Raw genomic sequence first — 15,408 nt, 5'->3', positions numbered from 1 at the left:
TTTTCATCCCTTTGCCTTTACCTCATCTTCTAACTTCCATGTGCCCCTCCTATATCAATTTGTTTCTCTGTTGCTATCATGAAACGCTGCCCAAAAGCAACTTGGAGGCAGAAACTGAGGCAGAACCATAAAGAAGTGCTACTTCTTGGCTTGTTCTCCATGGCTTGCTCAGCTTGCTTCCATATGCAGTCAGGGCCACCTGCCTAGGGGTGGCACTGACCACAGTGGGCTGGGCCTTCCTACAGCAATCATTCATCAAGGAAATGTCCCACAGACATGCCCACAGGCCAGTCTAGTGGAGGTAATTCCTCAGTTGAGGTTCCCTCTTCCCAAGTGACTATTTTATGTTGACAAACTAACCAGAATAAGGCCTCTCCTTTGTGCAGTGTTCCGGATCTTAAAATGACTTGTTTAGGGCTGACCCCTAGCTTATTCTCAGCAGCTTGGGCAATCATGAGTCTCTGAATTCATCACTTTTCACTCCAGGGTGAGGCTTCTCTGATTTGGGCTGATCTTGAGTTTTGTCCATGGCATCGTGATGGATGTTTAAAAGGCAGTTTGATGTAATTTAATTAAACGGCAGTCGTGAGTTCTCCATCTGAGCTTACAACCCAGCTCACTCAGTGGTTTGTGACCCAGCATACAATACCAGATACGAGTCCCTGCTTATATGTAGTCCAAGTGGTTGGTATACCCTACAGCGTTTGTGCCACTCTTGCATAGGTGGCATCTTGCCCAGCAAGTTGGTTTTTCTCAGTTTGGAGGATGGATTCACAGCTGAGTAAAACCATTGCTGCCTTTTCTCCCCCGGCAGCCTGTCTTGTACCCTCTAGCACCCTGAAAGCCAACCAGGAAGGAGGACACTTTCATCTCCTCTCTAGTTTGCTTTTTCTGTGTTGCCTGCAGCAATATGGTATTATGCTCTAATTCTGGTGGGCCACAGAAAGGACTGATAAGAGCCTAATTGTTAGGGAGGTCCTGGAGCCTGCCTGGCCAGTTACTGTAGTGGCATCTCACTTCTGGGACTGCCAATTTTGTTTAGTACCTGCTGTTGTTTCTAGGAGCAGCGTTACTTAGCCATGCAGGGTAACTCCATTCCATCTCTCTTCCATGTGTTTTTTTTTTTATTTAGATTATAAGATAGTAGCTTTCTATATGACTTTTTCATATATCCTTCATTTTGGTTAATCTACCTCAGCCTTCACTCTAATCTCGTTATCCCCCAGCCCCTTTCCTGCCCAAGTCAGTCCATCCTCAGTAGTCTCCCTCTGCACTATCCCTCCCCCTTCAGTGCATCCCCTAAGCCACCTGCCTTGTATCCTGGACTCATGTGTACTCCATGTCAAACAAACACAACTAATGTTTTAAAAATAGTATTTAGATCCAGACAGAAGATTGTTGGTTCCTACACACAGAAAAAATTAAACATATTTTCTAATAACATTAGCGGTTCACTTATAGATATAAAATTTGAGTAGATGCATTTGCATTTATGGGATACTGTGGATTGCTGTTCCATATTTCTCAATTTGGAAGAACATCTCAGAACAACTCTGAGTAACTAGAAACTAAAATGTGTGATGTATATAAAACTTACTCTATTACTGTGTTCTCCATAAAGTCATTGAAAATATACTATTGAATTGTTTAAAGAACTACTGTAGCATCATAACAAATTAAGGAGACAATGCTAGCAAGTTGCAAATGTAACCAAAATATCATACACATTGATTGTCTACTTGATAGGAAAACAATTTTGAGGCTTCTTTGCTAATCTTTGGAAGATTAATAATTAGCCTAACCAATAAATAGGTTTCTGATAAAGCCATTAGTTTAGTCTATGCTATGTTAAAACACATTGTTTTAATGAATGTAGAAATAGCATAGAATTATACTGTTTTGAATACTGTTGTGTAAATTCATCTCAAAGTATAATAGATATATACCTGTTTTATTTTCTGTGTAGTGCCACCAAATATGGACAATGCAATGGGAACAGAGGAGATCACAATTGTCAAAGGCAGTTCTACCTCTATGACGTGCTTTACAGATGGAACCCCAACTCCAAGTATGTCTTGGCTCAGGGATGGTCAGCCTCTGGTGCTTGATGCTCATCTGACCACCAGCACTCAAGGAATGGTCCTGCAGCTCATCAAGGCAGAAACTGAAGATTCTGGAAAGTACACCTGTGTTGCCTCAAATGATGCTGGAGAAATCAGCAAGCATTTTGTCCTGAAAGTCCTAGGTACATATCCCTATTCTGACGAGTACAGAACATTTGAGAATTCAGTTATACTCAAGACTTAGATAATGAGTATAATTCTTAGAATCATTCTTTATGGGGCAAACTAATGAAAACTTGACTGCATTTCTGTTTCTGTTCTGTAATTCACCTAAATTCCTCTAAAGTGTGCTGAAACCGAATGGTGAGTTGTCTTTGTTTGGAAATCTAAAAACTCCTATTCCTAAGAAATTATTCACTGGAAAGCATGATACTCCATTAATATCAGGGCTTTCAACGTGTGTGAGTTTGTATGTTTGCACATGCATGGGTGCACGTGTGTGTGCAGATGTGGAGGTAAGTGTGTCCGTGCAGAGACCTGAGTTATTGTTAGATACTGTCCTCAATTGTTCTCCACTCTGGTTTTTTTTTTTTTTGAGGCAAGGTATTTCTCTGGACTCGGAGTCTCACTGGCCATCTTGTCCCACCCAGGAACCCCCCACTCGTGTCTTCTGAGAGCTGTGGTTACAGGTGGCCACCATGCCTGCCCTGCTCTCGAGTGGGTTCTAGAGATCCTGACTCTACTCCTCATACTTGCAAAGCAACAGCTTCACCTACTGGCCCATCTGCCCAGGCCCTAAGAGATGACTTTGTAACTTTTTCTAAGAATTTAAATCACATTTGATAATGGAAATGGGATAAAATAAGATAACACTTATACCATTATCCCAAACAGTCTTAGATTATCTGATTTTAAGATTATAGTCAAAACAATCACTTTGAATAGCCAAGTTCTAATTACTCTTGTGTACATTCAAAGGAAATATTTTAAGTTTATAATTCAACATCTTACCAGCAAAAAGCGGCATTAAGACAAATAAAGTTTTTCTGTGTAACAAACATCTTGACAGTGGACAGAAAAAGAGGATAAATAAAATTACCTATATTACCTATATTACAATAGTCAAGAATTTTTTTAGGTTTTTCCCCCAACTATGATGTTGGGGAACTGCCATATAGAACAGACTTTCACAGAACAGACATCCCCCTACTGAGAATAGCAAAAAAGAATTTTGGCAGGAGACTTGGTTTAGGAAGGGCTAGCATATGTTTTCAGAGTGTTCTGTAATCTTTCTCAGAGCACCTATTAAAATTCAATTATTTATGTGACTTTGAAAGTTGTCTTTATCCCTAGTTAAGTTTTATGATGGTGAACACAGCATGCTTCTTAGTTATTGCTGGTGCCCAGTGCTTAATATGATGTCTGACACACCAGGAATTCTTAGTGTGTGTTTGTTGGATTGAATGGAAACCAAACTAGATACTTCTAAGCTGTGCTAATGGGAATTTTAACCAGAGAGGGAGGCAGAACAATATGTGAATAAACCTAATGAGGTGCTCTGGTCTATCTGAGTCTTCAAAAGGGAAAGGTGGTGGCGGAAGAAATTTTTCCAGGCTATTTAGAAATGTAAAACAACACAAAATGGTTTAAGTTGTGCAATTGAGCTGGACAGGTTACAAATCCCTACACATCAATTTGCCAACATGAGTAACAATGGATGAGAGTATGAGCAGTCTTCACTACTCACATATTAAGTATTAATTGTTATATATACATATATATATATATATACATATGTATGTATATATATATATGTGCTGGGCATGTTGCTATATGTCAATTGTGAAGGCCTACTATGTGATCCACTGAATGTCAGGCAGTTGAATTATCATTGATTAAAAAAGATAAGAATTCAGCGCTCAAATTCCTATGTCTGGAGTGAGAGGCAGAGAAACTGAAAACCTAATTATTTTTGGTTGTGGTGAGGGTCATATGGTTGACATAACACTCTGTGGGGCAGTAAGTTTCAAATTAGATCTTCCCATGGATCCATCTGAGCCTGGCATGGTGGGACTGTAGCAGTGAGGCCGGGTTGAAAATTTCTGCTTGTTTCACCTGTAGGTGATAGAGCTTAATTGTGCATTTGTACTCATGAAAACTGAGTATGAGTGGGTGAGGTGAGGCAGGGTGAGGAGAAGGCATCTGTAAGGGTCTTGACAACACCCTAGGAAGTTTAGACTCACTAAAAAACAAGGGTAATTTTAAGCAGGAATATGCTACTTAGACAGTCCCTCTGCTGAGAGTAAAGAATAGATTGAAGAAGATGCCATGTTCATGCAGGCCTGAAAATATGAGGACCTGGTCTGCCTGTAGATGTAAGCAACCGTCTTATTAAATAAGAAACACAGAACCAATGCAAAGATGAAAGCCAAGAGGTCAGAGCTAAGAGCTAAAACCTTACCCTTCCTCCTGCGGTGGTCCTACCTCTCTGAACCAGAGCTACTTCCTGTGTTAAAGACTTTATATAGAGTTTCTGTTCTGCCTTCTCATTGGTTGTAAACCCAACCACATGACCGCCTCATCACAGCCTGTCTGTATAGACCTCCAGGTTTTCTATGATTGGTATTGGGATTAAAGGCATGTGTATTCAATACTGGCTATATCCCTGAACACACAGAGACTTACCTAGCTCTGCCTACCAAGTGCTGGAATTACAAGTGTACGCCACCACTGCCCTGCTTTCCTATGGCTTGCTAATAGCTCTGACCCCCGGGCAACTTTATTTATTAACATACAAATAACATTTTAATACAAATAAAATATCACCATATCTGCCTGTGACAATGGAGAGAGAATCCAGAAGCAGAATCATAGACAGAAACATCGCTGCAGCAAATAAAGGCGGGAACAGCAAGGATGCTTGCCCTCCAGGACAAAGGGTTTACAGGATAACGCTTCCGTGAAACGGAAGCATTACAATGAGATGATAAAGATGAGAAGCATCAGCATCTGCTGAAAACCAATCCCACTAAGCTCCGCAAAGCTCCTCAAATGGAGCAGCGCCACTTCTCAGCTCGCAAACATCTCCACTTGGGGGACTGCTGCACTCAACTCTCTGCATGTGGTGGGAGGTCTCAGGATCTATTAGAGGTTTTGAAAAAGAACACTGTGGCTAGAACACTGAAAGCAAGAGAGGACATCAAACACTGTGAGGCTGTGAGTTTCGCAGGACCCAGGATGTCACGGCCAATTAGGAATTTTTCACAATAGTGCATCTCTTAACCCTCATCAGGGGAGCTTATCTTTGCAGTAGAAGGTGATTAATACAGAGACCCACAACTACTAAACATGCAGAAAATAGCAGACCTTGGAGTTATCAGGTCTCAATGAGACAGCTCTTTCACAGCCATTCCCCAGCGCCGCAGGGATTGTCACAGAGAAGGGGCAGACAGAATGTGAGAGACAGAGGCCGTGAACATCTGAAAAAAAAAACAGTATTTGATGGACATATCAAGGCCATTGCATCCATGAGTTTGCAGAGTCTGTAACCATGTGCATGAGACCTGCACAGGATCAAGCCTGGCAAAATCCCAGCATGGCTAGGAGAGACTCATGAAATTCCAGCTCCTAGCTGAGGAGCTATTGGCAACTGATGACTGGTGGAGAAAAGAAAGTCAGTTTTCCTCAGGGATGTGATGCCTGAGAGGCTACCCATGCTCCAGTGGATTGCCTTTAGCCAGTGCACTTACAGGAAGACACCAACTGGACTCAGCGGGTCTGAAAGCAGAACATGAGAAATTGAGAGTTAAGGTGCAGGGGAGGGTGTGAAAGAAATTAGAGAGAGGGAATGGGGGTTTATCTAATCAAAATGCATCATGTGTTTGTAAAAACTTCTCAAACTTTAGATAAGTTAAATAAAACTCAAACGTCTATGTAAATCCTGAAAGAGAGCTCCAGTTTTATCTTCTAGAAATGAGAAATCATTACAAGTTGTAGCAATTACAATAACATAAATAAATCTTCCACTTGAAAAGAGCAGTCTGGCAGTAAAGAGTCAAGAATGGATTAAGTCAAGAATGGATTCTGAGAACAGTGCGTTATTAGGAACTGTGGTGTTGGCTATTTAGAGCCGTGTGGACATAGTGACACATGCCAGACCAGGTTTGTCATTGTCAGGCTTCCTGACTTCATTCTTCCTCCTATCACAGCATGGTTTTTCAAAACTAAATGTGATTCTAATATTTCCTAGCTTGAGATCTGTCTTGGGTTTGAATAAGATCTGAACTCGTTTCTGTGATGCAGAGGCGAGCCCAGGGCACTGAGCATGTTGGAGCTGTCGCTGGGTGGCACCCTCAGGCCTGTGAACAGTGGCTTTTCTCACTAAGTGAGACATCTGGGGGATGGCCATTGTTGCACTGGGTGGGCAGTTGAGATGTTTGCCCTTCTCCTGATTGTCACATCATGGTCAATCTGTGACCTTACAATGTCCCCTCACCTCCAGTAGAGCTCAGCACTGAGTAGAGCAGGACAAATAGGAAGATAATCTACAAGGAGCTGTGTCTTCATAGACTTTCTTAGAAGCTCCATGAAAAGCACTTAAACCTCACTGGTCAACAGTGCTACACATATCATTCCATCTAATGTCCACCAGGTGACTTATAATATTTACCGCTTTGCTAACCCTAACAAAACTGGGGTCACTTAAAAAGCAATTAATAGTGAAATCGTGCTGGGTAGATAAACGGGACATCTATATGATGTCCCCTTTCCACGAGGCTTAGAATCATGGGAAAGTTGTTAGAAGATTATAAAAGCTAGGGGTTATGGAAGACTGGGACAAGATGGTGGCTTCTGGACCATTTCAAACTCGTGGCAGCTGTGGTTGCCTGCACAAGACCTGCACAAGAGAATGCCAGTCAACATTCTGGCATGGGGAGAAGAAAAATCATACGAACCTCCACCCTAATGGAGGAGCTATGAACAGTTAGTTGATGACTCCTGGGGAATGACAGTACTCTTCAGGGTTGTGGTCACTGATAGATTTTTCATGCCCAGTGCATGGCCCCACACCCATGCATGCATGGGTAGCGCTAATTGGACTCAGTGGGTTATATATACATAAAGGAACAAGAATGAAGCTCGAAGGAAGATGTGAGGGGGTCCAGGAGGAGTGGGAAGGAGAGGGGGGGTCAAATATGATCAAATTACGCTGTAGATATTTAAGAAACTCTCAAAGAATAAATTTAAGATGTTATATTAAAAACCAAGGTCACAAGAGATGCACACGGCAGTTAAGACATGGTTTTACAATGATAATAGTCATGGTAAGAATAATAACAATGAGGAGGAGGGAGAGGTACCTACAAACAGAAAGAAAGATGCACCAGCTACCATAAACAGTATTGTAGCTCAGATTATAGTGATGGAAATAAGAGAAATTACATTTCTTCTGGAAATAATTGCAGATTATTTTTACTTGGTTGTGGGTTTCATATGTGGCATTGATGGTGTGATTGTATCAAGGGTGAGTCTCAGTTTCCAGGCTGTGTGACTAAATGATTAGTAGGCCCATCACACAAGTACAAAGAATACTAGGAAAGGAACCAAAACAGCTGTCTGAATGCCAGCTAAATCTGGAGTGTTTATGTAAAACGTAGACATGGGGCTGTTTAGCGGATGATAGTATTTATTGTTTTAGGGCTCAAAATTGGGACTTAGACAGGAAATACAAATTCTTGAGTAGTCAGAGTGGAGACAATTCCCACTCTTTCCTGAGTATAAGACACATGGGGCAAGTACAAAGTAAGATAGTTGGCCTTCACCTAACACATGTAACATCTGCAGAGTAGAGTTTGAAGCAGTAGGAACCATGGTGCTATTGGTGCTGCCTTAACCTGGTGACCACAACTTTTCAGCAGGAAGAGATGGCTAATGAATCTTTCTATCTATATGACTGGCATATAGCAAGTAATAAATAAGAATGAATAATGAAGAATTGATTTTAGTCAACTAGAGAGCCAAATTAGTGCTTTTGCCTCTTACGAGTACCATGCTATGGAATGGAAAGAGAGTGGAGAGTTCATAAAACAGGATTTGGTTTTTACAGGGAAGCTTCATGTCACTCATAGAACCTTGATGATACCTCAGCAAGCTCAGGTAGAGGGTGGTGACTGTATCAAATGACAGGACCAGTTGAAGGAGAGAAGTAACCTAATCTGAAGTTCAGGTCTCATAGAAGTGTATTAAGGTAGATAATTTTACAAGCTTTAGAAACTGATTTTCATTTAATTCAGCTAGCTACATGGAGCCATTATAGTCTTTTAGTCAGGAAAACATAGATCAGTGGCATGATGAATGTAAAATATATCTTGACAGTCATGTGTCAGGTGGGTTGAAGTGTAAAAGGAGAACTTCTGGGATCACGATTAAGACATACAGACTCTCTGATTGGAGTCAAAAAAGAATAGATTTGCGGTGTTCTCTTATTCTAGTTAGGAAAGTGAGGGCTAACGAAGATTGAAAAAGGAAATTTCGACAAAATGTAAGATGTTACACTAGAAAGAGCAGTGCTCACATCTTTTTAAAGCAGTTAATTTAAAATAAAACATGCACAAGTTGAAAAACAGGGAGGGTCTCACTGAATCTTTATGGTGCCCTAAGGTATCTTATGATGCCTGTCCTCCATTTGAAGGTTTGTCCAGTTCCATGAGCTAACTATTAGTGCTCAGTTCAAATCAGTCTGACATCAGGTCCTATGTTATGTATGAGTCAGAGTCTAAACTGTGTGCCTGATTTAAAACAAGAATAAAGACAAAAGCCCCTCAGCTCGCCCTCGGAGCTGTCCAACATCTGTTTTGACTGCCTTCTGAACCCAAAAACCTGAAGCTCTAACTACAGAAATTTTCACTGAAAACTGGAGTGATCATTGTAAGAAAAGTCTGTTTTTAGAGGATTAAATTTGGGAGTAGTTGAGCCAAAGATCCTTACTGTTTCTTCCCAGTGTTTAGACTCTTTAACTTTCTCTGGAGGAAGGTAATTGTAGAAGTATAAATAGTAAAAGAGAAAGCTACTCCTGCCTAGACATAACAAATATGTTCCGTGCAAAAATCACTCTCCCCAGTCTTTTGGAATCTTGCCAGCAAGAAGAACTAAGACCATCTAGGAATGATCATTTTAGTTTCTATATTCCAATTGATTTATGTCATAGGCATGTAAATTTGAGTTGAATTTTCTTTTGGAGCTTTTAAAGTCAGGAATACTTTGTCAAACAACAAGTTTCTTTTTCCATTGTCTGATTCTATGTCATCAGAACCACCTCACATCAATGGATCTGAAGGACCTGGAGAGGTATCAGTAGTTGTGAATAATCCACTTGAGCTGTCCTGCATAGCTTCTGGAATCCCTGCCCCTAAAGTCTCCTGGATGAAAGATGGCCGGCCTTTTCTACAGACAGATCAAGTGCAGATTCTTGAAGGAGGGGCCATCCTTCGAATATCCAGTGCTCAGGTAAATGTCACCATTCATATGATTATTTTATCCGCTTTACCTTCTTATTCCCTAGTGTATGATGACTATTGAATAATTGTGCCTATGCCTCTGAATACATCACTGATCTCCACAGCTTTGCCAAGGGTGGATGGCCTCTATAATATCCATGACTGGGGAAATGAGTAGGAGGAAGAAGAAGACTCTACTATTACTTTTGAAGAAAACAAGATACCTTCTCATTAACTTGAGCATGTTTTCAAACCTCCACGTGTTAATCTCTTACCTTTTTCTATGTAGTTCCTTACTAATCAGCAGAAAGCAATCCAACATATAATATGTGAGATTTCAGAAAACACTTTTTTATTTTTATTTTATTTAAGGCATTTTTTATTTATTTTACATACCAACTACAGATTCCCCCTCTCATCCCTCATCCCGCTCCCCCTGCCTCCCCAACCCCCTCACCTCCGTCCCCTCCTCTGAAGGGTAAGGCCTCCCATGGGGAGTCAGCAAAGCCTGGTACATTCAGTTGGGGCAGGACCAAGCCCTCCCCTCTTCATCAAGGCTCAGCAAAGCATCCCATCATAGGTAATAGGCTCCAAAAAGCCAGCTCAGAGAGCACTTTTGATTCCCAAATGAACTAGCCAACATGGAAGACTGAAGAAACAGTGTTTTAAGTGATAATCTTTCAGTAAATTGAATGGTTCTTCTGGCTTATGTTTAAAGAAACTGATCAGAAATATCAACATGTTAAAAATAAGTCTAGAATATATTGTAAATATTTTTCATATTAATAATAAAGGCAAACTTTATATTACAAAGATTGTTCATCAGAGCCCTAATGCCTTCATTTGTAAATTTCAGATAAAGTAATAATGAAAATAATAATAATAATAATAATAATAATAATAATAAACATCAATTGATTATTCTGGGGAGTCCAAAAGATAATGGAGTATAATATATTTGTGTTGGTGCCATAGAAATACATTACATAACAACAAAAATTGGGTAAAAGAATTAGAATTCTTGCTACTGTTATAATCATCATTCTGTGTGACGTAAAATAACAAATTATTTACCTGGTTTTTTGTTGTTGTTGTTGTTTACTTTGAAAACAAGATGAGGGGAAGCAGACCGGATGAAGAGAGAAATAAAGATGTGTTTTCCACTCTGTTGGTATCATGTTAGGCTTAGGGCCCTGCCATACTCTTCACACTTCTGACCATTCTGGTGGAGGTGCGGAATCTTCATTTCCAGCACATAATCTTGAAAGAGGCACAGCAACTCACCCTAGTGAGTAATGGAGCCAGTAGACCTTAGCACAGCTCACCCTCAGTGTCACGGAGAGATACCTTCTTCCTTGCGAACATTCTGAACATAACAGGAACCCAAAAAGGGCAGGTTAAACCTTCAAACCATGCACTGAATCAAAACCCTTTAAGAACTTCCCCTCTGCCTCAAGGAAATAAAATTTTGTGCAAGATGCCACTCGATGCAAGACAAACAAGCCGCTGGAAATAGCATCGAGATGGGAAATGAAATGTGACCAAGTCTCAGGCTTGCCCCTGCTTCTGCTGTTCCTGTTGTCTTGTTGGCACTTTGTGCACACCTCTTACAGCATTTCTTACATTATAATTCTGAATTTTGTCTTTTGATGGACTCCTTGGCTGTATATCGTTATGCTTAGCACATAATGGCTGCTTTGCAAATTCCGAATTGAGTGGTATAGACGTTAGTTTCCTGAATTACCTTCTATCAAAAACTAAGTCTGTGGCTTGCTCCAAGGCAAGAGATGTCCATCCTATAATCAAACACATTTGTCCAGCTTTGTCACGACACTTTCTTCTCCTGAAGCAGAGCGCATGTCAACAACTCTCCCGTGTATCTACTTACCATATTCCAAGCCTATTATCAGCAGAGCACACTTCAACCTCTAGCCATAAATAATGACTATGGGTATACAGAAAGAAACAAGTTGTTGGGAAATACTTCCTGGTGGAAGTGATGTTTGAGTAGCCCCCAGTGATGCTTCAAGTTTGGCAAACTGGAGACAAGTGAAAAGAATTTTATCCATCTGGAATGCACAAGAGCTGACAGAGAAGAGTTAAAGGTTTTAAAGAGATGATGAGAAAAATGAAATGTGGTTCTCTAGAAAATGATCTGTGTGTGTGTGTGTGTGTGTGTGTGTGTGTGTGTGTGTGTGTGTGTGTGTGCGCGCGCGCGCGCACGCGCGCGCGCACAATGTGTCTCTCTGTCTGTAACACATGCATGGGAGTGTGCACAGCATGTGGAGGCCCACGTCAGATGTGTAGTGTCCTTTTCTGTCACTGTTCACATTATTGGCTTGAGATGTGTCTGTTACTGAGCTGTGAGCTTGCCTTTTCAGCGAGGGTAGCTGACCAGAGAACTCTCAGGATCCTCCATAGCTCAGCTCCCCGAGGTAACAGGCATATATATGCAGCCACTTGTGGCTCTTTAAATAGCTGCTGGGATGTGAACGCAGGTCCTCATGCTGTCATGGCTGGTGCTCTTCTACACGGCGTTATCTCCCTTAGACTCCATTTCCTAATTCTTAATCAAAGGCATATGTGAACGTTTATCTAAACTATTTTTAACCATTTTTTTTCAAACACTCTAGTCTTAATTTTTTCCAAAGGAATGTGTGCAACCTAGCAAAAATCTTTTTCACAACCTATAAAGTCAATTTTGAATATAAGAATTTTTAAAGTGCCAATATTCTGAGAATGTTTAAATTCCAAAATAAGTGAGATGGCCAGGGCTTTCCTTATATTTATAAAATACGCTTTTGTTAATAGTAAGGTCACCTGTTTGCCAGAATAATATCTCCATATGTGGTGTCCATGCATACAGATGTAAACCAACTTCTAACATAAAACATTCATGAGGATTTTTTAGTAGTTGGTTCAGATTTGAGCCAAGTAGATCCTGTTGTCAAACTGTAGTCTATCAGCATGTATCTCAATGACAGAGCCAAGATGTGGTATTAATTTGTTTGGTTTAGTTATCTTGTGTTTTGTTATTTTATTTTATTTTATCAGATGCTTTTATAAATATACTACATTTCCTTCCAGAAGAGAGTAATTGAAATTTATGGTCTGCCACTTGAACCTGTACATGTATATTTCCTCAAATTTAATATTGAGCATCTGATCTACCATATTTGGCACTAGATCATTTATAAGCATACATAGACATACATAACTATTATGCCTTTTTGATATTCTTCTATCAGTTTCCAAAATTCCTTTAAACATAGCTGTATGCATAACAGAGATGTCAGCCAACGTGCAGTATCAAAGCACTAACCATAATGATAACGTTAGTTTTATCTGTTGCACTTTATTGGTTATTTTGCCTTTATTGGTAAGCATACTAGTTCTAGTGAATTTTTATTTCCATCACCAACACTAGCATGTTAACACTCTATAATGTATTTGTTTGGGTTTTGTAGGTGGAGGATACAGGAAGATATACCTGTCTGGCATCCAGTCCTGCAGGGGATGATGATAAAGAATATTTAGTGAGAGTACACGGTAAATTTTGTGATTTGTGTTTAATTCACACACAAACCTAGTTAGAAACTATGTCAGGGAAGATCAGGCTATTTCACAGCCCAGCATTTGTCTATAAATTGAGAAATATGTATTTTATAAATTTTATTGTTAATAACTTATGTGCTCTTTGGGGTGTAGTTCAGTGATGTTTTCTGTTATTTGTCTTGATTTTACACAAACAATTCAAATTTGTTTATTTAAAAATAAAAGAATATGAATTACAATAGGGAAGAGAATAAAAATAACCCTTAGTCTTACTACACAAGGATACAGTGTTTTTCATGTGAACATTTTACTGCAACAATGTGATCAAATCTATTTAAATAGCATCCACCTGTCATCTCAGCTTCTCGGGAAGTCGAGTGGAAAGATTGCTTGAGCCTAGACTTTGCAACTGCCTGGGAAAACATGGAAAGATTCTAAATATCAAAAAAGAAAGTGACAGTAGAGAACACAGAATTTAATTTGCTTTATGTCTCACTTAATGGTGTGATGAACATTCTTATGTTAATAAATATATTTTATAGCATAATTTTTAGGATTGCATGTTGCCCTATATCTGACTCCCTGTTGGTGGATATTAAGGCAGTTCCTGCCTTTTTATGCATACTTGGAAGTTTTCTGTAATACACTTATTTGTTTACCCATGCATGCATGTGCACATCGACACTTTTAAGGATTTTGGAAATCACTGCCTTGTTACTTTCAAGAAAGTTTGTATTAACTAGACCCTTTTGAATATGACTTTTATATATAAATTTAAATCATCCTTCATGGGAAGGAGTGTTTGAAAACTAAACAGACGTTTAATTTTCAGAGCCTAAATGTCTAGGCATGCAGATGATCTAGAATTGAAGTGTTCCTGGTATCCCTACTCAAAACATAGACCTATCTAAGTAAATCCAAAATATGATTTACTAAGAAATATATCTGTGTAAATCAATAAAAATGGATGCATTTTTTTGTATTGTCATGGATAGTTCCTGATTTGGTCATTTTTAATACTCAGGGGAAAGTATTGCCCAGTGTAGATGCTGACTGAAGGATGCCTATGTCGGTCCATTTCCTTATCACTTGTTAAATGGTGGTAATAATGTGGTTATTATCCATGTCATTGTTGGAAAGACTGCATTGTTTAATTGATTAAATGAATTAATTTAATTAAAATATTTCATTATTTAATTGATAAAAGAGCTAGATAATAAAGATCCAGTTTGTTAACTATCTGAACTATAAATTGAATGACTAACAATTGAAGTTCCTGCCTTTTATCATATAGGAAACCTAACTGTTGTTAGACACTGATAGATTGTTTACATCCAGTTTATCTAATGCACTTGATTGTGTTCCCATGCTTAGTGCCTCCTAATATTGCTGGAATGGATGAGTCCCAGGACTTCACTGTGTTAAGGAACAGACAGGTGACATTGGAATGCAAATCGGATGCAGTGCCTCCGCCTGTGGTCATGTGGCTCAGAAATGGGGAGCAGTTACAGGTACCTTGTACTTGAGGGGCCTTTGCTAAGTAGTCAAACTCCAATCACTTCCAGTTAATAGTTAGTCTCAACCACACAGGCAGGCACAGGGGCCCTCAGTCAACTGCCTTCCCATTCCAGTCTTTGCTCAGTAGTTGATTTGGCTGAAAACACAGACATTTTGACTCATGAACCTCTGGAAACTGACACATGGTTGTATCTCCTGAAGCCTGTAGATTAAAGTCCAAATTAAACTCTCAGCTCTTTGTTTAACTAAAAGGCTAGAAACCATCAAGGCCTCAGAAGAACTGGTCTACCATGTCTGCAGGATGGAGCTGTTACTAAATTTCCCTGGTTAGAATTCGGGCTCAGGAGTGACTGACACATCTATAATATCCCCACCTCCAGGCCTCTGGGAACAGAATCCTAAGGAGCAGTCAAAGATTGTCTACAGCTCCCTACACTTAGGTGATGCCTACCACCAACAGAGCATCAGCTCAGGATTCTCACCAGCCATTTGCAGCCAAAAGAAAGCTGACTTTGAAGGCTTTGTTTATCCTGTTCTGGTAGTTACTGGCTTCGAGAAAAAGTCATAACTGAGAGAAGTGAGAAAGGCCTGATTTGAGTCATCCAACCTGCCTTGGATGGAATTGGAGGCACTGTACCCTTGATTTACCCCAAATCACTGAAACCATGAAAGGGACATTAGTTATTACATGAACAAAACTTGTCAGATGACAAGTCTGTGGCTCATTCTTGTTCGTTTTGCTATTATAAAATATTACTTGTGTTTGGAGAGTGCTT

The 15,408-nt window shown here is 39.8% G+C and overlaps 1 protein-coding gene across 3 annotated transcripts in view; it reads left to right on the top strand.

The window, feature by feature from the left end:
• The window catches only part of Hmcn1 (hemicentin 1), a 442,580-nt gene that overhangs the window by 356,069 nt on the left and 71,103 nt on the right, over positions 1-15,408 (top strand). For all 3 annotated transcript variants that reach the window (XM_052737150.1, XM_052737149.1, XM_052737151.1), the window contains 4 exons: positions 1,967-2,245; positions 9,373-9,569; positions 13,027-13,108; positions 14,489-14,625. In XM_052737150.1, coding sequence (XP_052593110.1) covers positions 1,967-2,245; positions 9,373-9,569; positions 13,027-13,108; positions 14,489-14,625 — 695 coding nt within the window. The remainder of the gene's footprint in view (positions 1-1,966; positions 2,246-9,372; positions 9,570-13,026; positions 13,109-14,488; positions 14,626-15,408) is intronic.

Source organism: Peromyscus californicus, unplaced genomic scaffold (genome assembly GCF_007827085.1).
Source record: "Peromyscus californicus insignis strain IS unplaced genomic scaffold, ASM782708v3 Scaffold_14__1_contigs__length_90479793_seg_2, whole genome shotgun sequence".
Lineage (NCBI taxonomy): Eukaryota > Metazoa > Chordata > Mammalia > Rodentia > Cricetidae > Peromyscus > Peromyscus californicus.
This window is presented reverse-complemented; position numbering and strand designations above follow the sequence as displayed.